The following is a 22,398-nucleotide window of genomic DNA, read 5'->3' as shown; positions in this document are numbered from 1 at the left end:
TCCACTGAGGCTGTAAAATGTATTTGAAGTGAGTGAGAAGGGAGGGCAGACAGAGGGAGAGATTGAGCTTTGGTCTCTGTAATAGCCGTGTCATTTATCTCCTTGGCAACATACAATAGAGGAAGTTTACAAAGAAACGACCTGCCTACTTTCACCTGCCACTCTGCCAGCAACACTAGCTGTTCCAGGTTTACAGGAAGTGGAGAGTCGGCCGTGGCATGGGCAGACTGGCTGCCAGGGAAGGGAACGGAGGAAGAAAACAAGGTGAGCCTGGTCTTTTCTGAGTCACGGTTTGGATTTAGTCAAGCTCAGACATGAGAGGGACATGAGATTTGTTTCTCTAACTATAAAGGATCGGAGCTGTGTGTACACAGGCATGTCTGGTGTAAAGTTGTGTCCTGGAGCAGCTCTGACCAAATGTTCAGGGTGTTATTTTCACCACACAGACTTCAGGTTGAAAGTGATGACTAAGATGAGGGGAAATAGATATCACAGTGTGTTTTCAGCCCATGCTTTGTTTCCCGGTACAGAACTCAATGGCCATGGATTCCACCTCTGCTTCCCTGGCTTGCTGCCTTCTGGCCATTTCTTTTGCTGCGGTCCAAACACAACAGCTGAATTTGACTATCACACCTGCAGTAACAACCCCTGGTTTGAACCTGACACACACAACGACAACGCTGTCTTCATATAACTCTACTGGACCTACAACTCTTATCTCAAACGCGACAGAGAACGCGACTGTGTTTAGCAGCACGACCCGGGACACTGAATCGACAACGACAGCAGCCGCGACTCAGAGCACAAGTCTTCTCCAGACTTCTACCCTTCAAACAGACACATCGCTGACAACCACAACACCTGCACCGACAACGCAGACCACCGTCAGCTTAACAAGTACACCTGATACCACAGCAATCACTGCTAATTCATCTCACACCGGCAACGCAACCACAGATCCAACCCACGCAACCACACAAGGTAAGCATCCGTTTTACTGCCGATTTCATTTCTCTTTGCAAGTTGATCTTTAACTGATTGGTTGGCTTTGTTCTTGTGTCACGAGGTTTGAGACTGAACGTATCAGAAGAGACGATGACCATCGTCTTCAGCATCGTACTCGGAGTGTTTGCTCTGGCTTTGGTTGCGTTCACGTTCCACAGATGCAAACATAAAATCCAATACTTTCATCAACCTCTCACTGACACTGGAGACACAGGCAAGAACTTCCCTTTTCATTATACCATCCATACGTACTATTCCGTCTGTCATTAGCAGTTCAAAACGCCCGTTTTATCTTCAGCAGATGCATTCGTGGCCGACGACGACACACTTGTAATTTCCGGAGGACTTTATGACAACCATCCAATATACGACAATGTGCCAACGGTCCCGGCAGAGCGATCGCAGTTCCGTCTCCAGTTCCTTCATTAAGGAGAGAGCGCTCCCACAGTTTGAGATGTCACCTTTGGTGCTTCACACGATGGACAAACCAATGTTTCTCATCCAATAATTAGTCCATTTAAATTCTTCATTAGAGGCTGACGGCAGTGAGGAAGGGAACATTCAAACAAGGACAATGCTGATCCATTTCAACATTACTTTTACTTATTTCACTGTCAATATTAGGATACATTAAAAGATTAAATATGATTAAGATTGTCATACATAACTACGCAGTTCCCCACACCAACAACATGAACGTTTTCAGAACAAATGAGATTTCATGTGACCACATGTAAAGGTTAATGATTCAATACAACAGCACTATATTAAAATCCATCTCCAAACCCAAAACAAACCTGCTAATAAAGCTGGAATATGAACACCTACAGCTTTCTGTTGTCATCAGTTCTATTTATCTGATCCATAACAATACTTTCTATGCATCTTAAGACATACATTGCCTATTCATATTATTAATACTGTCTATTTGATCCCTAACTTACGTCGATTAACAAAGTTGGAATATGAACATCTGAACGTGTTTAATATGGTTGGGACTGTTTATCTGACCTTAACAGCACCATTTATGCAAAGATCTTTTCAACGGTGGTCTTCTTTTTCTTGTCAGAGCCAGTAACGGCGGTCCAACCAGCATCTCTCATCCGTTTCATTGCAGCTACCTTCAAGGAGTTCCCAGGTAATTTAGGAGCCGGGCTCTGGATTTAAAAAAAAGAAAGAAAAAAGATTTAATGCGTTTTATGTTTTTTTTCTTTAATTACGATGGGATGTTTGTTATTTGTCCATGAATAAAATGCATACATGGTGTTTTCATCTAATTTTCAAAAAGCATGTTACCTGTTTTGAGACGTCCATTTTGCCGTGTGGAGCAGAAGAAACAGGCCTGGGTGCAGTCGGAAAGGTCTGCCAGGAAGTGAGAGAGAAAACTCCATTTTGTACACCTGATCAAAAACAATACACAATAAAAAGCACCAACTCACCAGGAGATCACTTTGATCAGAGCTGTCCGACTTGGGCTCAAACTGGATGCTCTTCCCCCAGCCGGCTGTCTTCTCAGCAGAAGGAGGCGTCCTGATTCTGTAGGACTGTTCATGAAGTCAAAGAGTAAACGCCAGCAAAGTCATTCAGATTTTTCATTCATGATTTGAAAATGTCAGAATAGTTCTCTATATTACTTTGATCTTTGATGTTCCGCCAACCCGGCTTGTAATACTTCTTGGGGTTTTCTGGCCTTCGTTGTGAATCGTCTATGATGCAAATCCATGAGTTTTATACATAATCACAGACTCTTATGTTATATCAACAGTTACATTACATGAACTCGTCTACCTGGGTCTTTGGTGTTGTTCCACGTGGGGTTCTGATGGATTCAGCACCAGACTGCTTCACCAAAGGAATAAAATCATAGTTTAAACTTTCTCTTGGCAACGGAGTTTCATTCGGTAATAACCTATGAATTTACTGTTGACATACAGTCTCCTCAGCAATGAGGAAGCATATGTTTGAAACCATGTGGGAGATGAAACTCACGGTTTTCCTGCTGTGTGAGGGGATTGTCCTGGACCTGGAGAAGTCAAACACGTGTCTCTTCAAAGAGCCGTCCTTTGGAGTCTCTGAGCATCTCCCTTGTTTAGAGTTTGGGGCGGGTGACTGGAATTACAGATTAATAATCGGTGAAGGATTTACGACGACACACAAGTTTTTGTCTATTGCTGATGTGCAGATGTTACCTGGTAATTCCTTGCTTCTGACAGCGGAGCGGTTTTTATTGATGACATTTCTTTCTTAAAGTCAGTCAGCTCCTTCTGCACGTTTTCCTAACGGCAAAGAAAAACGTCTCTCAAAGTATAAATTATCTGTCAAAAAGGTTGAAGTACAACCTGGTTCAGTAAAAAACAAAATGTACCTTCTCTCTGATTTCTGCCTCTATCTGTTGCTTCAGCTGATCATTTTCACTCTTGTGCTTTGTGAGATCCAACTCCTGATTTTCAGAATTTAGTATTAGAGACACATTTTCAACATCTTGTTTTATATGCTGATTGAACACACCAGAGATTTCCTGTGGGTAACAGCCGCCGCCTCCTTCTTCTTCTTCTCATCCAGCTCTGCATCCTTTTCTTCCACCATGCGGTCGTACTGGCTCTATGAAGTCACACGTTTCTTCGTCTAACATGTGTTTGGATGGCAGTCACACTGCAAACATCACATTCATAACGAGCCTACCTTGTGTTTTTCCATCAGTGCGACCATATCTGCTATCTTGTGTTGACACTTGACTTCTATGTCTTCCTTGTTCTTGACGGCCTCTGCTGCTGTTACTCTGAGCTTTTGTACCTGTAGGACAAGGTTGTTGGTTTTTATGTTTTATTGTGAAGAGCTAAATTGTTAATAAAGATGATAGTTTATAAGTAACCTCTTTCTCAAGCTCTGCTGCAAAGGTTGACTTGGACTCAAGATCCTTCAGTAACTTCTGGTGGTCTTCTTCATTTAATCTTTTAAGGTTCTGGGACTCCTCCTGAAGACCGTTGATCTAAAGACACAAGGACATCTACGTCATACAGGATTATACTTATAAGTTACATGTTTGTATCAATATGACCTACTGGAAGATCATTTAAAAAACACATTGGCGTACCAGAATCTCAAGCTGACTGGACTTGGCGTTCTCTTTTGCCATCTGTTTCTTCAGCATTTTGTTCTGAAAATATACAACTGTTAGCTGAACAAATAACAATACTTACTTGTGTGGTGTAATCAATAATAATAATATTAATAATAATAATAATGGAATTTGACATTCTTAGTCACCTTTTTTTCCATAGATTTGATCTGATTTTCCTTGTCTGTTATTTCCTCCTGCAGATGTACCCGCTACACCCAAAATCACAGAGAAACCACAATTAAACAGAGTATTACCTGATTATGATGAGGTTTATATGTGTTTAGTTGGCAAACGTACCATTTCTTCCATTTCTTTCTGCACAGTCTCCGTTTCCTGATGTTGGCTTTTGGTTTGAATGGAGTTTACTTCCTCTCTACTTGAATCAAATATGAAAATCTTAACCAGAAAGCTACACAAAGTTAAACCCCTTCAGGTGTTTAAAGTAAACTCACCGTAAACTTTGGTTTTCTTTTTGCAGTCTATGAAATTCATTTGTGAGCTTCACAGCCTTCTCCTCACTGACCTGATCAGCCAAAACAGCTCGTATGATCAATATCAACCCGACAACTAATGCAAACAGCTCACGTACACATGAAATGTTCCATCACGTCTGACTGGATGAGTCAGACCTTCATGTTTGCCTCCAAAGCTTTCACATCGGAGGATCCACTCTCCAGCTGCTGTTGAATGGACGTCTTCTCAGACTGCAGCTCATTGAAGTTGGACAGAAGATCGTTGTACTTTTCTCTTTAAAATGACATGAATTAAACAGTAGACATTAATATTACAAGTGTAGTATGTTTGATATGGAAGTGTAATGGAACGGCTGCTTGTGGAGAACAAACTGATGCTGCATGGAGTCTTCCCTCAGCTGCTCCATCTGAAAGGTCTGTTCTTTATTCTTCTGTATCTGAGTGAATAACTGTCCCTCCAGCTCCTGCACTCTGATCTGAGAGTATATATAGAAACACATCATGTGCTGAAACTACAGTGTGTTGTTGTATTTGTGTCATCTCCACAGTGGATAAGAGATGCCGAGTAAAGCAAGAAAGTCATGTAAAAACCTCTGTCAATGTGAACTTCTCCTTTAAATCCTCGAGTGCCTTTCCAGCAGCTTCACAAGCCTTCTTCAGGAGGTGATTTTCTGCTTTCTCAGCCTCTGCTTCATTCTGTACCAAGACAACATTTGACCTGGGGCTTACATTTCTAGGTATCTGTGTTAGCCTATAGAATGAACATCCCTTTTCCTTCTGAGATGAAGGCTGTGTTTGTACCACCTTAAATATCTGGGCCTCTTCACTTTTCCTTGAAAGCTCAGCCGTGAGTTCCTCCATTCTGACTTCAGCGACTTCAATCTTACCCTTCAGGGACTCAACAGACTTAGATTTGTTGTCCTAAAAACAAAAACAACACACTGTGTCTTCAGGTTGTTGTGTTCAGACTATGATGCAAATTAAGACACACCCTACCAGCTCGTCTTCAAGCATTTCCATCTGCTTGTCTTTCCTTGCACTCTGCTGCAGGTTCTCTGCTGTTGAGTAAGACATGTTTTCAGCTTGAAAGAGCATCAAACCAAAGAATATCTACATGCTTCACCCAGTGAGGCTTACCTAAAAGTGTGTTTGTCCTTTCAAGTTCTTTATCATTTGTTACAAGTTTATTCTCAAGTTCCTTGGTCCTGTTAAATGGGTCATAACAGAGCATAGTTATCATGTAATTAATTATTTGGTCAGAAAATGCTGATTCTACCTCTGCATCTCTGAGGCCAGTGAATTCTGCAGCTCCCGCCTGCTCGTCTGCATCTCCTCCAGCTTCTGTGCTTGTTGATTGTTAACTCTGCTGAGCTCCTGCAAGCTCAAGTCTTTGTTTTGAATAATCTCTCCATATTCTTCTTTGCTTTGTTCCAGCATTGCAGCAATGGCGTCACGTTTTTTCTGAGGGTTAGAACACATGTTCAGTCTGGGCAGATAATAAGGCAGCAAGAACCTCAGCACACTCACCTCAGTGTCTTTGCTTTGCTGCTCTGCAGAATGCAGTTTCTGAACAAGGTATTCCTGTTGGGTTTTTGAGCTTTTGAGAAGTCCATACTGATCATCTGTAAAGTGAGTAAATATTTAATGATAGTCTTCTCTAGTGTTCCTTCAAATAAGAGTGTACTAACACAAACAAACACGTCATATTTTTATAGTCAGACCTACTTTTTCCACTTTGTGTCATTTTCAAGCAGTTATCCCAAAATACTGAGACCACGACGTCATTAGTAACCAGTTATTGGTTTGTTGGGAACACATCAGATAGGTGCTAGGCTATCAGAACAGCATTACTTACAGAGAAGGTAATGCCTGCACACTGCTCCACGCCACCATGTATTCATGTTCCAATCATGCGTTTGTATTACTCTATTCACCTACTTCTTCTACGTGCCTGCTAACATATAAAGCTATGAGCACTAAATCTTGAACTCTAATCATGGTCTCACTTGTCGCCTCTTGGAGTTGTTTGCGGTGCGTCTGGGTTTCATGGAGGTCAAACAGCACCTTTTGTAGTTCACTTTCCTTTTCCGTCATTTTGGTTTGTAGTTCTGTAACCTGTGAATGTTACCTTAATCCGTAAGCTGTTTGTTTTAAAATACACGGATCTGAAGAATGGGATTCTACTAACCTGCTTCTCTTTCATGTTATATTCTTGATGATATTTCTCTTTTACATCTTCAGATTGCAGCAAGTCTTCTTTGACTGGAAACAGATTTTTGATAAAAGTCTACATGCTGTCTTGCTCAATAATGAATCATTAATTTATCACATGTCATTTATAATGTATTTCAGACCAATAATAATATTTGGCGTTACTGTATGAAGCCCAACCTTTCTGCAACTTTTGTTGATCAGCTTCTGCTCGAACACGAAGGCTCTCAAATGCTGCAATCAGTTTCTACAGAAAAAAGACTGTAAACTCACCAAACCGTATGTCCTACTGTTTAACTGACTTCTGTCCAACACATTATTTAGAGAATTATGACGTATATTTAGAGGTTATTTACCTGAATACGCTCACTATTTTCCTTAAAGAGATTATGTGTTTCTTCTCTTTCAGATTCAACTACAAAAGTAAAAAGATGTGTTGTAAAATATGCAGCAATGCCTCTTTATTTTCATGACTTTAATAATATGGAAGCTGATAAATGTGAAGCACTTTTTACTTACATAAATGCATTTTCTCAGTTGAATGCTGAAAAGTATCTTTGAGTATATTAAACATGTTCCTCGTGGTGTTGCTTCTGTATTAAACATGTTAAATGAGAAGACATTTAGATTTTAAAAGTAGATTATGTAGTTTACTTACAGAGTATTTTTCAAATAAAAACCCATACTTGTTCCTCAAATCCTCATTTTCACTGATCTGTTCCTCCAGCTTCATGCTAAGACTTTCATTTCCAAACTGTGAAGACAGAGCACACGTGATAGATACCAGTGTTTGTTGGAGTAGAGTATGCCCTTCCTCTACTATCAATATAATATGTGGTTAGTGAGAGATTGAGACAAAGACCGATAAAGGAGGCACACACCTGCAGTTCTTGAATGGCTTTGCGCTGAGTTTCAATTGTTCTTTTGTTGTCTTGGAGTCCCTTTTCCTTTTGTACAGTGTCGGCGTGAACTTTAACCTTCCAACAGTTAATTTTCTCAACTTCATCAAACAGCTTGGAATAAAGCTGTCCATGAGTGCAATTATTCTGGGGAATATTCACAATGACGGGAAGTAAATTGACATTCTTCTGAATAAACACTTTGCAAAGGCTGAAATCTATTCATCACTTTACAGTTTTGTACAATGACAATATTACCCCGCCTTTTTCCATTGGTGGCACGACTTTCACATTGGGGAAGTCTTTAGGGGAGAGACAATATTCATTATAACAGTTTCTTGATACTTGCCAACATCTGTGCTGAAATGATGCAGCCGATGTTGAATATTAAATACCTGGTCTGGGTGGTTTACTTGGTACAAACATGCTGGGGGGAGGCACGCTCTGCTCCTTTTCCAAACCTTTACTGTTACTCTAGAAGGAAAACAGTATGCTTAGTCATCATAAATAATTACTACCTCTTAGACAAAGCTTCCATCTTTCACATCTTCTGTACACACGTTATGTTTAAGACGGTCAATGCTGGCAAGAACACAAACGTTGGCTTATTATTGTGAAGGACCTCCCAGTGCTGAGCTGTAATACAGAGGTCTTTTCAGCCCCCCCCCCCCCCCCCCCCCCCCCCAAGGCCTATAGAGACCAGGTGGAGGCGTTACATATCATATCAAACTGTGTTCCTTATTAAAGTGGTCAACAATTATGTGCAGTGCAGCCTATAGTTCCATGTATAACAGTACTTTGTAATGATTTATTTATACAACGCTAAGATATTAAAATAGCCTGGTTGAAGACTTTGTGAGGTGGTGCAGGTCCAACCACCTGCAGCTGAACACCTCCAAGACCAAGGAGATGGTGGTGGACTTCAGAAGGAAGAAACCACATCTCCAACCTGTGTCCATCGAGGGGGTCGATGTGGAGGTGGTCAGGACATACAAATATCTGGGGCTGCAGCTGGACGACAGGTTGGACTGGACAGCAAACTCTGTCCACAGGAAAGGTACTTCCTGAGAAGGCAACATCTGTAAAAAACTGCTGCGGATGTTCTACCAGTCTGTGGTGGCCAGCGTCCTCTTCTACGCTGTGGTTTGCTGGGGAGGAAGCAGCAAGAAGAGGGACGCTGCCCGACTGGACAGACTGGTGAGGAGAGCTGGACTCTCTGGTGACAGTGGCAGAGAGAAGGACCCTGGACAAACTGCTGTCCATACTGGACAACACCCACCACCCTCTGCACAACACCTTCATCAGGCAGAGGAGTGTGTTCAGTGGTAGACTGCTGTCCCAATCCTGCTCCACCAACAGACTTAAGAACTCTTTCGTCGCCCTGGCCATCAGACTATACAACAGCTCTCAGTGATGGCAGGAGGAGGCACAATAGACAACGGACACTTGGTCACTTTATAGTTGTAATATAGTTTATAGTTGTGTAAAATAAAACATTTTATTTCTAGTCACTTTCTATTTTATATAGCTTTTGTATAGATTCTAATGTATGTTTAATGTATAATGTATGTTCTATGTATTTTATTGCTAATGGATGCTTGAATTTCCTTCGGGATCAATAAAGTATCTATCTATCTATCTATCTATCTATCTATCTATCTATCTATCTATCTATCTATCTATCTAGTAGTTGTAGACAGATTATTATTCTTTTTTATTTATTTGTTTATTTCGGGCATGTCAATTAAATCGTCATCACACTTCATCTTTGTTCAAATAATACAACACACATGGTCGAAAGGGAAAGAAGCCAAAGCTTATCTAGTCCCGCCCCCATGAATTAATATATTTATAGAACATACTGATGCATTTCTACATCACAACATAACATTTAACACATGGGAAGATTTACATTTGATTATTATAGGTTGTAGTCATGTTAATGAGTAGTTTTGGACATTTTTGTTTTTGGAAGAAACATGTATTTGTCAAACTATTTCGGGGACCCCCTGCAGTAAGTCTGCGGACCCTCTAGGGGTCGCGGGACCCCTGTTGTTAGTATCATCGTGTTTAATTTATCGGTAGTTAACTAGTTAATTAAATTAACGTCAGTGTACCTGCTGCAGCGGATTCATCAGGTCGGCAGACTTGTCCGCGGTTTCCTGCGGTCGAACAGCGGACACTTGTCCCGTATTCACCCGGGGAGGAACCAGCAGTCTGAAGTTAAAGCCCCGGCCTTTCTCCATCCTGGCAAAAAGACCACACGTTACCTAGCAACGTAACGTGACGTCACAGGTGAACTGCTAACGGCACGTTAAGACGTAGAAGACATTTAGTTAATTATGAGATATGATGTAAGACAATCCTTCCACATTACGTCACGTCCAGGCTAAGTCAATTAGCTAGCTAGCTAGTTTAACGTTAGCTGTCAAGCTAACCTGCGTCACTTGACGTGAGCTCGTTTAACGGGACCGTTAGCTAGTTAATGTTAGCTCACCTAATTCACAGTTCCCGACGAAACAATGATAAACAAATAAATAGCTGCCACACAAAGCATTTAACGTCGTCGGGACATTATATTTTAAACAGTCGCCTACCTGTCGGTAAATGTAAGGACACAGAGTTACGGACGTTAGCCCTTAGCCGTTAGCGTCTTTTTCAGTCCGACCGTAGCGGGCGCGTGCGACCTTTCTTCCGTTGGGTTCTGTCGCGCGAGACCAACCGTTACTTTTCAAATGTTATGTGTTAAAAGCTTAGCGGCCGAAAGGAAGCTTCACGTCCAGACCGTTTTGTGTTTTTACTTACATAAGTGCATTTTCTCAGCTGACGCTGGAAAATATACGTTTAGATGAAAAAATAAATAAAATAAAATAAAAGTTTTAAAAAGTACATTGCCATTTTTTTTGTTTACTGCTGAATTTACATTTCCTAACGTGACATTCTGCCATTATAATTCATTTAATTTATTTTAAAGTACTTATTTTATTTGTTTACTGCTGAATTTACATTTCTAAATGTGACATTTTACCATTATAATTAATTTTATTTATTATAAAGTACTTATTTTACTTTTGAAAAAAAATATTTGAAAACCGGATTTTCCCACGTTAACGCAAAAATATTTATAAACATAGTCATGTGTATAAGTGTATTTTCATTTTCTACGTTCGGCGTAGAGCGGTTAACGTTACGTCACGGGCGCGTGTGGGTTCTGTAGAGTGACTAACGGTTAAACAACAGGGAGCATAAATCAGATTAAAATGTTAAATCCTCACACCCTCACGATGACGTCATTTGATGATGTCATATCCGTTGTTTAATAAATGGATATGTATGTGTTTTTCATTACTAAGATCTGATTTTGCAGTAATAGATACAACCACTGCTGTCATTGCAACCAAATGGTCATATATAATTACTGGAACGAACTTCCTATTAGGGAAGAGATACTCACTGAAACCGTCAACACAGCATCAGTTTTGCACATTAAGATTACAACCAGCGAAACAAAATAGTGCCAGAGGTTATAATTGTCCAGCCATTATTCTATTAAGCCTACTTTATATCATTTATTATTATTTTTTTTATTGTGGTTGTTATAAAAAGAGCATAATTTGATAAATAAAAAAAAAAGACGTCAATGCTGTGGAAGAATTTATCTCATAATAAAACAAATGTGACAGTAAATCCGGCGATGCACTTCCTCCATCCAAGTCTGTTTGTTAAAGGTTAATGAGGTGATACCGGCGTTCATTCTAAGGAAAATAGAGTTATTGCATCACAACTATCTGAGCTGGGATGTACCAGAAACACAGAATAAAGTCGACTGCTTTGCATTCTTGTCAAGCCACAGTTTATTAGATTTTCTGATGTGTTCAACATTAACTTGCAGTCAGTGGCACATTCTCCTATGACGTGAATACACAAAGCTACGCGACGAGGTTTAATGCCCTCACAATTCTAGATAAGCCCCGTCATCAAAAACAACCCAAACATGTCTAAAAGAGAAATGAATATATTTGTGGAATATATAAAGTGATAGTGAACACAGAGGATGTTTGTTTAAATCAGCAGGTGCAGCGAGATGAATACTAACAGAAAATGCCTGCAATTGTCTTCTTTGCATGTTTTCCTCATGAAAAATAACGTTTTATTATCTGATGGTACATTCCAGAAGATTAAAATATCAGACATTGTGTGCCGCATGACAGTTATAGCGATGCCATCCGAGATGAAAAGAAAATATCATAATATCCAAACAATATACGTGACATAAAAAAAGACGAGGCAAATTTGAATAGTCTACCAAAACACATAACAGTCCCTGTAAGAACGCGAGAGGTATTTTATGTGTATTGTTTAGAGTATAAAGGGCTTTAATGGGCGTGTGGATGTTTTATATTGAATCCCAGGTGAGGCTTCAGACACAATTCATTACAAAACAGAAGAATCAGCTCACGACGCGCCTCATAGACACGATTCATCTCAACCAAACAAACATGAAATGGGATATCAGACGGTGTCTTCTGTGTTCATAGCCTCCGCCATCACCTTGGCAGCGTTGTCCCTGTTGGACCTTGGTTCCCGACCTCCCACCCTCGCCATCCTCTCCTCCTCCTTCTTCTCTTTGGCCAGCAGGCGATAGTTGAGTCCCATCCCCGCAAACAGGATGAAGCTGGAGACGACGAGGAGGATGCCGCAGCCCTGGTACGTGTACTTATAGTCGTGATAGACGTCCTTGAACCGCCCTGTCCAGAGAAAAAATCAGCATCATTCAAGTGCTCCTACACCTTTTTCCAAAGTCAAATTCAAGCACTTTTCAGGCATTTCCAGGTGCATTTCCATGCTTTTCCAGCCCCTTCCAGCTGTGGTAAACTCCATATTTGTATCAATCCAATGGTCAGTATTCAGTCTACTTATTATGTCACTTGTTCATCACATTAAATGAGATGTTATTGTCCTCTAAACAACCAACATGATGTTTGGAGACAGCTTTTTACAGAAGGACCACAAATGAAAGGAAAACTAATTCCACTAACAGATCCACAGAAATATAATCACCAACTATTTTCATCATCTGTTCATCATCAAAAGGCATTTTTCATAAAGAAATGTCAGAAAATGCTGTTTTCAGTCCCTCAAATATGGAGATCTTCTTTTCTCTGTTCATCACAATGTTTTCAAGGATTTCCGACACAGAAATACAGTAAAATGAATCACTCACCGAGCAGAGGGGGTCCTAACAACACAGGGCCACACTCCAAGATGGTGACCAGCCCGACGGCGCTGGAGAACCGCTGGGCTCCCACCAGGTCCATCAGGGTCTCGAACAGCACCGAGCTCAGCCAGCCGAACGCAAACCCGAAGAAGATGGCGTAGATCACGAAGCCCTTGTAGTCGACCGACATCGGCGCCAGGATGTGGCACACGCCGTTGTACAGCACGGAGGCGGCAAAGAAGTACTGTATCCGGGGCCGGACCCACTTGGTGTTGGCCACGATGCCCATGGAGGGCCGGGCCACCATGTCCACCATCGCCAGCACGGACAGCAGGAACGCCGCCTTGTCCTTCGGGATGTCTTTGCTCTTTGCGTAATTACTGAGGAACACCAGCGGCGCAAAGAGGCCGAAGAACATGACGATGTTGCCGATGATGTAGAGCACGAAGCCGCGGTGCTTGAACAAGGAGAGGTCGATGAAGCTGTTGATGATCTGCCCCGCGCTCCTCCTCTCGGTGCTCTTCTCCGCCGGTTTGGGTTTGGGTCCGATCGGACGCATGAGGGAGCCGGCCACGCAGCAGTTGAAGAGCAGGCCGCCGAGGATCAAGAAGCTTCCCCTCCAGCCGAACTTCTCAAAGAGCCAGGTGTTGATGGGAGCCATGGTGGAGAGCACGACGGGGCTGCCGGCCATGGCGATGCCGTTAGCGATGGGCCGCTTGTTGAAGAAGTACTTTCCGATCATGGTGAGGGCCGGGTTGAGGTTGAAGGCCAAGCCCAAACCTAGAGAGACAGATCATTAAACCAGAGGTCTTCAACGTTTTCAGGCCCAGGACCCCCAAGGCCTATAGAGACCCGGTCTCTATAGGCCTTTATAGGGACCCCCTATTACATAATGTTCCTTATTAAACAATAATAACGTGTAGTGCAGCCTATAGTTCATGTATAACAGGACTTCGTAATGATGGATTTAAACAATGCTAACACATTAAAATAATAATTGTTGACAGATTCATATTTAAATTCTATTTTGGCATTTCTACATCACAATTTCTCAAAATAATATTAAACAAACAGGAAGATATTCATGTTAAGGTGTATTTTTGGGCATGTTTATATTTTTGGAGTAAAAAGTAACTCTGCGGACCCCCCTGTTGTAAGATCTCTGCATTAAACTGTGTGGAGATGATTTCTTGGTGTTTTTAATGTGGAGGAAGAACACTAGATGGCAACAGTGCACAGGAAAGTAAAAAGTGAGTCATGACCAGCACATATATAGAAAGTTAAATATCGAGGTACCTCCCACCACGCCGATACAGAAGTACAGGGCCTGAACAGAGTTGCAGAAGGAGGCGGCGATGAGGCCGCACCCCGACAGGCATCCTCCCGCCATCATGACGGGCCGGCTCCCGTATTTATTCACCAGGATGCTGCTGATGGGACCTGAACACAGGGAAAAACCCACATATCAGAAGCTGAGCCAAATTCATCAATGTGCATGTTCACCACCAGGGGGCTCCAGTGCTGCAGCTGCCGCTCAGCAGAAGATCCAAACAACTCCTCCCGCAATCATTTGTGTCAGTGCTGCACTGCAGTAGATGTGTTCTAATGCCATTAATAACAGCACATGTCATAAAAAAACAGGAACGCCGTCATGAAAGAATCATTCATTTGTGTTGGAGATTCATAAAAATCCATGGAGGGATCATTTATTGGTGGATTTGTGTTAAATGCATTTGAAATGATGATTGGATAAGTGTGTGTGTGTGTGTGTGTGTGTGTGTGTGTGTGTGGTAACTGCTACATTACTTCCCAAAGAAAGAGAGACAGAATCAGATCCACTCATTAATATGCACGCACCTCGGATTCCACATCAATTCATGAAAAATCAGCACGACTTGTAAACAAATGACACGCAACAAAATCAAACCACCACACCATCTCCATCGGTGGCAACGAGCGACGAGCAACGAGCAACGAGCAACGCGAGGACCTATATGAGTACGAGGCCCCACGTGGACGTCTGCCTCTCCTGCCAACATCCCTGCACCGCCCGACGGAGCCAAATGGAAACTGACAGTTTTTGTTTAGAGGTTGTCCAGACTCATTTGGCAGCAGGGCTGCAAAGACAAAGGGGCTTTTAAATTGTAATGCAGGCCCGTCTCCGCACTAACAATGAGTTCTTTCCTTCCCCGCCTCGCAGGGGGAAGAGTTGCTGGGGATAAAAAGGTTGGAGACGGACCAATGTAGAATATTATGAAACGTAATGAATCAAAAATTGAAGTGAGTGCAGAAGGAAACGCAACAGTCGGCTGTTAATGAACTTCCCCCCGCCGATGTGCTCGGAATGTCCAAGAAGAACGTGCGCTAACAGGCTCGGCTGTCATCTTCGTCGCCGTGCCGACGGAGCTTTCTATTACCATGCTGTCATCGCTGGTGTTTACATGTAAACGCTTGCCTTCATTAACGACGCTGCAGCTGCAGATGTGACGTTGTCTGCACCAAGGGGAAAGCAGGCGGATGAGTCACCAAAGAAGACCAATCAGACGCTCTGGCAGGGCAACTATGTGGCCTTTGACCCCTGCAGGGAATGTGCTGCTCAACACTAAGCAGCATTGAAGTGTACTTACCGTGGACGTGCAGCTTCCCCGCCTTCCACACGCCATTCTGTGGGAAGTTCATAGTTTGGCAACTTGTTTACGCATGTGAGCAACTTTCCATGCAATTATGACGGCGTACTGTAGGATAAAATAAATCAAACGGAGCCGAGGGAGGGGGGCAATATTCAGAGAAACAAAGTGGCAGGTTAGCAGCTAGCGGTAGCTTTCACTTGTTGCCTCAGCAACGGCAAACATCCGGTCTCAGTGTCACCAGGCAACTTGTTTATATCGGCCCATAAGATGACAGTTTGTCCTGAATAAAAGCAACAATAAGCATCAACATCATCACCCTAAGGACCTTAACGAGGTGATGTCACACGTTATTAATTACAAACATAAACGTACATTCATGGGACGTTAGAAAACATAGATGCTGGTTATTAGCATCGGAATAAGCTCGCAAATTTGCCTCTTTTTGTCTCCCCCCCTCCCGGCTCTGTGTTTTCCCTTCAGCGGCTCTGATACTCTGATACTCTGATACTCTGATACTCTGATACTCTGATACTCTGATACTCCATCGTATGCTAGCAATAAACCAATGTCCACTTTTATTTTATTGCTTGCAGATCTTGTGAAATACATTTTTTACACTCAGGCCAGAGTAGAAAATGTGATATTGAGTTGTTTTATATGGTGTAATATTTTCCACGCTGGAGCAACTTTCCCTCTAACTTCACTGAGATTAGAGTGAGAAGAAGTGAGTCAGCGTTTCCCGGTTTCTCACGTCGGAGTGAAGAAGACGAGAGCTGAACTCTCTGTTCTCTCCGTGTCGAGTATCACGCTCATGAATGGAGCCTCATCACCACCTGACCGGCCAGACCGCCGTGATGTCACCGGCCTCATTCATCTCACCCCCCCTCCCCCGCCGGTCTCCAAGCACAATGGGAACCAGGCCACCTCCCCCAAAGTCACATTCAAGCAGTTTCCAAGCATTTCAAGGTGCATTTCCATGCTTTTCCAGCCCCTTCCAGCTGTGGTAAACTCCATCTTTGTATCAATCCAATGGTCAGTATTCAGTCTACTTATTATGTCACTTGTTCATCACATTAAATGAGATGTTATTGTCCTCTAAACAACCAACATGATGTTTGGAGACAGCTTTTTACAGAAGGACCACAAATGAAAGGAAAACTAATTCCACTAACAGATCCACAGAAATATAATCACCAACTATTTTCATCATCTGTTCATCATCAAAAGTCATTTTTCATAAAGAAATGTCAGAAAATGCTGTTTTCAGTCCCTCAGATATGGAGATCTTCTTTTCTCTGTTCTATCATAGATGTCATCACATACAACACACGTTTCAAGACCTTTATTCTACATCCAAGACCTTTTCAAACACCACACTAAAATGCAAGTGTTTTCAAGGATTTCCAGCACCCCTGGGGGAACAATAAGCAGGTATACGTGGCTGAAAGCCTATTCACGGCCTCCAGAGACGGATAACGCTGCACTCTTGTGAGCAAGCCTTCAGCGGAGGAGTTACGGTGTCGTGTTATCTGGGAGTGAAGGTTTGATTTAAGGCGATCACCCAGAGACGACGGCCTCTTTGTGGACGGGCCGAGGATCGGCTTTCAACCACACCGGGAGTAAATCTTCTACACTCCTGCTAACAGCCACAAATTGATTCCATCCATAAATCCTGTCGGCGTGCTAAAACGTCAAAGATAAGAAAACACAGGTTGTTTTAGCTCACCTCCGCCGTACATGACCGCTAGCATGATGGAGGAGATCCAGGACACCTGGCTGCTGGTCACGTCGAAGATGGCCTCGATCTCCTTGAAGAAGACGGTGATGGACTTGGGGAAGGCGTAGGAGAAGCCGATGGAGATGAAGGCCCCGGCCACCACCATCCAACCCCAGCCACCCTCGGGGGGCGTGTAGCCCACAGGACCTCCCACGGCGGGCGCCATCTCTTTACTCGCTCACAGGACTTTTCTCACGCACTCGAGGATCTGATCAGGAGAGAAGAAACACAACTTTAGTTCCCTGTTCTGGTCTAGGACCAGCATTTCTAATGAGTTGTTTTACAATCCGTCTCATAGATCCGCTGCTGCAGAATCGTTTGGATCACACAAATAAGAAATCCGGCAGCTCGGGCCTTTTAAAACTATGGATTTCCCTCCACAGCTATAAGAACATTTTTAAACGACGATTGAAAATGCATTTATTCAGCATGGGCTTTAACTAGTCACTCTTCCTTTGTTTTATACTTATCTTTCTGTTTTATTGCACTTATGTCTTCCCTTTTGTTTTATTACCTTGTTTTTATTGTGCAGTTTCTGCACATTTCAAACCGTTTTCATTTATTCGCCTGTTTCTTTCACTTTGTTGTAAAACACTTTTGAACTACTCCCCCTGTATGAAAGGCGCCATAGAAATAAAAGTTAATTATTATTATTGTCCTCAGCTTTGAAACATTTCATCAACAGCTCTGAACATCAACTACAAATGGAAAAGAGAGAGTTTAACTGAATATGGAGCCTTATAGATGGGAATAAAGCCATCGTCTAATACCGGACAACAAAGAGAGGAAACACAGAACGTAACATACAATATGCTCGGCTATTTCTGCAGTCTGTTATCCTTGCTGCAACAGTCTGGTTGTATAACAGAGGCTCTTATTAACAGACTGTCCTTGAACTTTCCACGACGGTAGGAATCACAGCTGTGATCTGTGGTTGTTCAATCAGTCCAATAAATCCTCACGTTTCTGTTTCAAACCTCAATGTGACTGAATGTGTTTAAGTATGAGTTAATTATTTCCCCGTGGATAAGACCCTGATAGCACTGATGTTCCTCCTACAGGCGTGTTGCCTTCAGGTGACTGACTGTGGGCGAACACCAGTTGAACTGAAGGTTTTCGTTTCTAAGGGTGAAGCCGCTCAGAGCGGCGGTACGATATTCACACTTTTATTCTCCTTCAATTCAAAAAACAAAAAACGCAACTGAATGTGAGTTCTTGTCTACGACGGCGTAAAAAAGAAGAAAAAAAGAAGCAGAGCCGAGAGAGGGGGGCAATATTTTAAGAAAAAAAAGTCGCAATTTTGCGATTTATTCCGATGCTAACACCCAGCATCTATGCTAGCTAACGTCCCATGAATGTACATGTATGTAATGAATCATCCCAACGTGTGACATCACCTCGTTAAGGTCCTTAGGGTGATGATGTTGATGCTTATTGTTGCTTTTATTCATATGAGGACAAACTGTCATCTGGGCTAACATGCTAGTTGCCATAGCAACGGCAAACATCTGGTCAAGCAACCCCCCTGGAGTCTCACTTCTTTCCAGGTGATGAATGAATAAGAGTCTTACTGTAGTGTTTACGGGGGGACCACATGGACCGGGGACCACATGGACCAGACCACCAACACCGGTTGAACACACACTGCTGGATCGCTCCGGGCTCCGTTGAGCCGAGCAGGACTTGATTTGGTTGATGAATCGGTTTAGTGCCGGTGTCCTGTGTGACTGGTGAATATTTCATGTGTTAAAGAACTTGTTTTATTGAGCTGGGACGTTCGGAACGTTCCTCCTGCATTATTCTGCAGAGAAGGAATACGTCACGGAGGTGAGATAAGCATGTGTTTTTATTTATTCATGCATGAGTTTAAGGTTCACTTAGAATAATTACATAGAAACCCACTCGGCTGTGACAAATTAAATGTGCATAAAGATAAGACAACACACAATGTGCTGTGTTTTATTCACTACATGTTTCATTTGTTTTTTAGATTAGATAAGATTACATAAAGGAGGCGTGCATCATCAAGAGGACGTGGAATTATTCCTGTTTGTTTAATAACATTGGGATACCAGATGTTGTAGTTAGCCTAGCTTAGCATAAAGACTGAAGGTAGGGGGAACAACTAGCATGTCTCCGTCCTAACAGAAGTCAATTATATTTGGAATGTTTTATTTGTTTAATCTGTACACATCGGTGACGTTAAATGCTTTCCATCCCAATGATTATCAATGCTGTCTATTCTGGTGACATCATCCACCTCCTGTATGTTACCTAGCAACCAGCTGTCGACCCTGTTAGCGCCTCCTACTGGTTTCAAAGTGGAACTAAACATCCAAACCAACTTTTTTCCAGCTGAAAACAATGGATACGGTGTTGCATTATTGATGCGTTGGGTTCCTAATCTTAATATTTTAGCGCAAAGTGTTTTCATTTTTTCATATTGTGTTATCAATATGAACCACCGAGGAATGGGAAATTATCTTATTGGGAAAAAACTTAGTTTTGCATCTTCGTAGTTCAACGTCGGGCTGCACTAAAATATGGATGAGATAGTTTCTGTCATGTATTAGTTTATAGTCACGCTGATAAATGGAGGAGCTGGATGTCCCTTCGGTTTCAGAGTCCCACAATCACCAGAAAGGTCTGCTGAAAGATTCGCCTGTCTGAGAACAGTCAGCACACATCCAGCAGGCCGACGCTCAGACGGCATGCTGGGAAACCTTCTTAAACCGGCAGCAGAGACACGGCGCTGCGATTTTTAAAGAATGAAACATTCAGTGGTTGACTTCAGATGATGAATGGAGGGAGGAGTTAAGACAGACAGGACTCCGGATAAATCAGCAAAAAACGGCAGAATAATGAATGAAGGAAAAAGGGAAAAGGGATAATTTCATAGCGAGGATTGATCGCCCGGCTCTGAAAGGTGGAGAGAAAAGCACCAAACAATCGAGTGAAAACTGCAGTCGGTTCATTTTTTAAGGGGATTAAATAAGTAGACGAATGGGCCGAGGCCGGTTCTTGCTATCCGCGGAATATGCAGCTACATAGGACCCCCGCAGCCACTAGGGGGCTCCCAAGCTGCAAGTTTCTTATTTTAAATCTGCTGACAGGTATGATGACTTTAATGAAAATGCTGGTGAATCTGCTGCATTTATTGATTGTTGCTACCTTTTATTATTATTGTCTGTAGCTTTAACTCACTCGGGTCAACTGAGATGTTTCATTTGAATTTGAGAAGTTTTCAAAATGCATCGCCACAGTCCATCTTAAAGGTTTGGAACCCCCCCAAAGGCAAGAACCGGCTCTGCATGGAGGCCGACCCCCCATCACAACATAAAGATCTAAATCAAGCCGTCAGAAGTACCACCTGACCACAAACACATCAGAAACAATGTTCTTAGGGAGTCATTTGACAAACACGGGTCACTTAGCCATTAGCAGTAGCACCCCTCCATGTGGTGCTACTGCTAACCCTAACCCCACACACAGAGTGGTTGATCTCAGATTTTATATACTCTAGGCTGAATTAAATAGTGAAAACAGACAAAGTTTCCATAATGGTGTTGAACGGGACGTTTTACACCTTGGGCTGGATGTTTGTGGAGTTCCCCTCCATCCTCCCTGCAGCCACGCTCCAGGCCTTTTCCATGACCCTGGCTTTTTCTAATACCGCTTATTAGAATTGTGTCTGATTAATTATAGATGGAGAGGAAAGCTGGTTAAATATTGGCTCAGGGAAATCAAACACTGGCATCGTAAAAAAAAAGTTTTGTTAGAACACCGCCGAAAAAGCGATACATCTTTCATGAGCATCCGGCTGGAAATTGCCCACTTATGCAAGGCAATTACTGTTAAAGTGATGTGTGTTAACGTGCACAGTGTGTGTGTGTGTGTCAAGTGTCTCACCTCGGCGGGAGCTGTCGACAGGTCGCCCGGAGGAGCTCCGCAGATAAACAGCCGTCTCGGAGGCACCTCAACACGCTGCTGACATCACCGGACGGGACGAGATTTAAAAAAGAAGCTGCTATGTTTCACAGACTGCAGGTCTGCATCCACTGATCCAACCAGTCTCCGGCGGCACCTCGGGGCCTCAGACCTCCTCCTGGAGCTGAACAGTGGAGTTCATTCAGCGCCGGGGATCAAACCGGCGGGGCGACGTGGACACGGTGGTGCTAGATGTGGAGGTCAGGGGCGTTCTTATTGGCTGTGGGAGGTCGGGGCCGTGCCTCCACCCCTCCGCCCGCCAGGAGCTGAGCTCACACACAAGGTGAGAGGAATTCACGGCGTGCAGCAGGGAGGATGTCGGGTGACGTCTGCGCTCTCACAGATAAGATGCTTCACTTCCTGCATCAGCTGATTTATCACTGGGGCCGTTTCAAACGAATAAAGAGGTCCGGATCATTCCAACAACGACACATTGTTCACCTCGTCCAACCCGAAGAAAGACTTGAACACTTCAGGGGTCAAACGTGGTTGAGCCTTTCTCCCCAACTCCCCGAGGTGCCGTTCAGCAGGCTGCCGGGACAGGAAAGCCTCATAACAGAGTGTACTTGCAAAGTGATTTCACATTCTTGACACCCTTGAAACCTGATTTCTCTTTGTTGGCTTGTTTTATGTTGTTCCCCTCCAATAAGGACTTTTATTGCTTCTCAAACAGAGGATGCAGCAGAGCTCCACCTACGATTCAGCGCCTTCTCTCCTGAAGAATGGCAACGGGTTCGGGGACAAATCATACACATCCACTCACTCTAACACACACAGACTTATGTCACACAATCTGCATTTCCAACAAACATCGCATGCTTATGAATCTTTAACCTCTACCTGCGAGCTGCTCAGTCATGTTAGTTGCATTGCTCTACAGGTGTCAATGTTGCTCTGTTGCTTGGTTGTCATCACTTTGGTGCAGAGTGAAATGTTACCACCTTTGATAGATTATCACATTATAACAATAATTAATATGTTCGAGGGAGTTTGGTGCAAACATTGGAGTGACATCATCAGGTCAACCTTTCATTGAACTTTCTAATACTAATACTACCTAAATAAATATTAGCGTGC

General features: G+C 42.8%; 2 protein-coding genes across 3 annotated transcripts; both read right to left on the bottom strand.

Annotated features, from left to right (window-relative positions):
- Positions 1 to 1,306: 1,306 nt before the first annotated feature.
- sycp1 (synaptonemal complex protein 1) lies at positions 1,307 to 9,955 on the bottom strand (the record flags this gene model as incomplete). Its single annotated transcript, XM_084030966.1, has 32 exons — positions 1,307 to 2,162; positions 2,302 to 2,367; positions 2,445 to 2,549; positions 2,640 to 2,711; positions 2,794 to 2,844; positions 2,995 to 3,120; positions 3,195 to 3,281; positions 3,371 to 3,445; positions 3,514 to 3,606; positions 3,688 to 3,798; positions 3,878 to 3,994; positions 4,100 to 4,162; positions 4,273 to 4,335; positions 4,424 to 4,499; positions 4,579 to 4,649; positions 4,756 to 4,873; positions 4,972 to 5,075; positions 5,191 to 5,295; positions 5,404 to 5,520; positions 5,596 to 5,657; positions 5,737 to 5,804; positions 5,876 to 6,221; positions 6,606 to 6,714; positions 6,788 to 6,861; positions 6,991 to 7,057; positions 7,167 to 7,225; positions 7,330 to 7,403; positions 7,497 to 7,564; positions 7,692 to 7,856; positions 7,968 to 8,011; positions 8,105 to 8,183; positions 9,827 to 9,955. 32 exons carry the CDS (start codon positions 9,953 to 9,955, stop codon positions 2,031 to 2,033), a joined length of 3,096 nt encoding a protein of 1,031 aa, XP_083887092.1. The 3' UTR covers positions 1,307 to 2,030.
- Positions 9,956 to 11,564: 1,609 nt separating this feature from the next.
- Positions 11,565 to 21,508, bottom strand: LOC311020032 (monocarboxylate transporter 1-like). Of its 2 annotated transcripts, XM_084019803.1 has the most exons (5): positions 21,244 to 21,508; positions 17,284 to 17,542; positions 14,224 to 14,367; positions 12,934 to 13,707; positions 11,565 to 12,457 (listed from the first exon to the last, which is right to left on the bottom strand). In XM_084019803.1, exons 2-5 carry the CDS (start codon positions 17,498 to 17,500, stop codon positions 12,222 to 12,224), a joined length of 1,371 nt encoding a protein of 456 aa, XP_083875929.1. In that variant the 5' UTR covers positions 17,501 to 17,542; positions 21,244 to 21,508; the 3' UTR covers positions 11,565 to 12,221. The 2 variants fall into 2 exon arrangements, with proteins under 2 accessions (XP_083875929.1, XP_083875930.1); XM_084019804.1 differs by lacking the exons at positions 17,284 to 17,542; positions 21,244 to 21,508 and adding an exon at positions 14,785 to 14,803.
- Positions 21,509 to 22,398: the final 890 nt, after the last annotated feature.

The sequence above is a fragment of the Eutrigla gurnardus genome (assembly GCF_963514095.1).
Source record: "Eutrigla gurnardus genome assembly, chromosome: 2".
NCBI lineage: Eukaryota > Metazoa > Chordata > Actinopteri > Perciformes > Triglidae > Eutrigla > Eutrigla gurnardus.
This window is presented reverse-complemented; position numbering and strand designations above follow the sequence as displayed.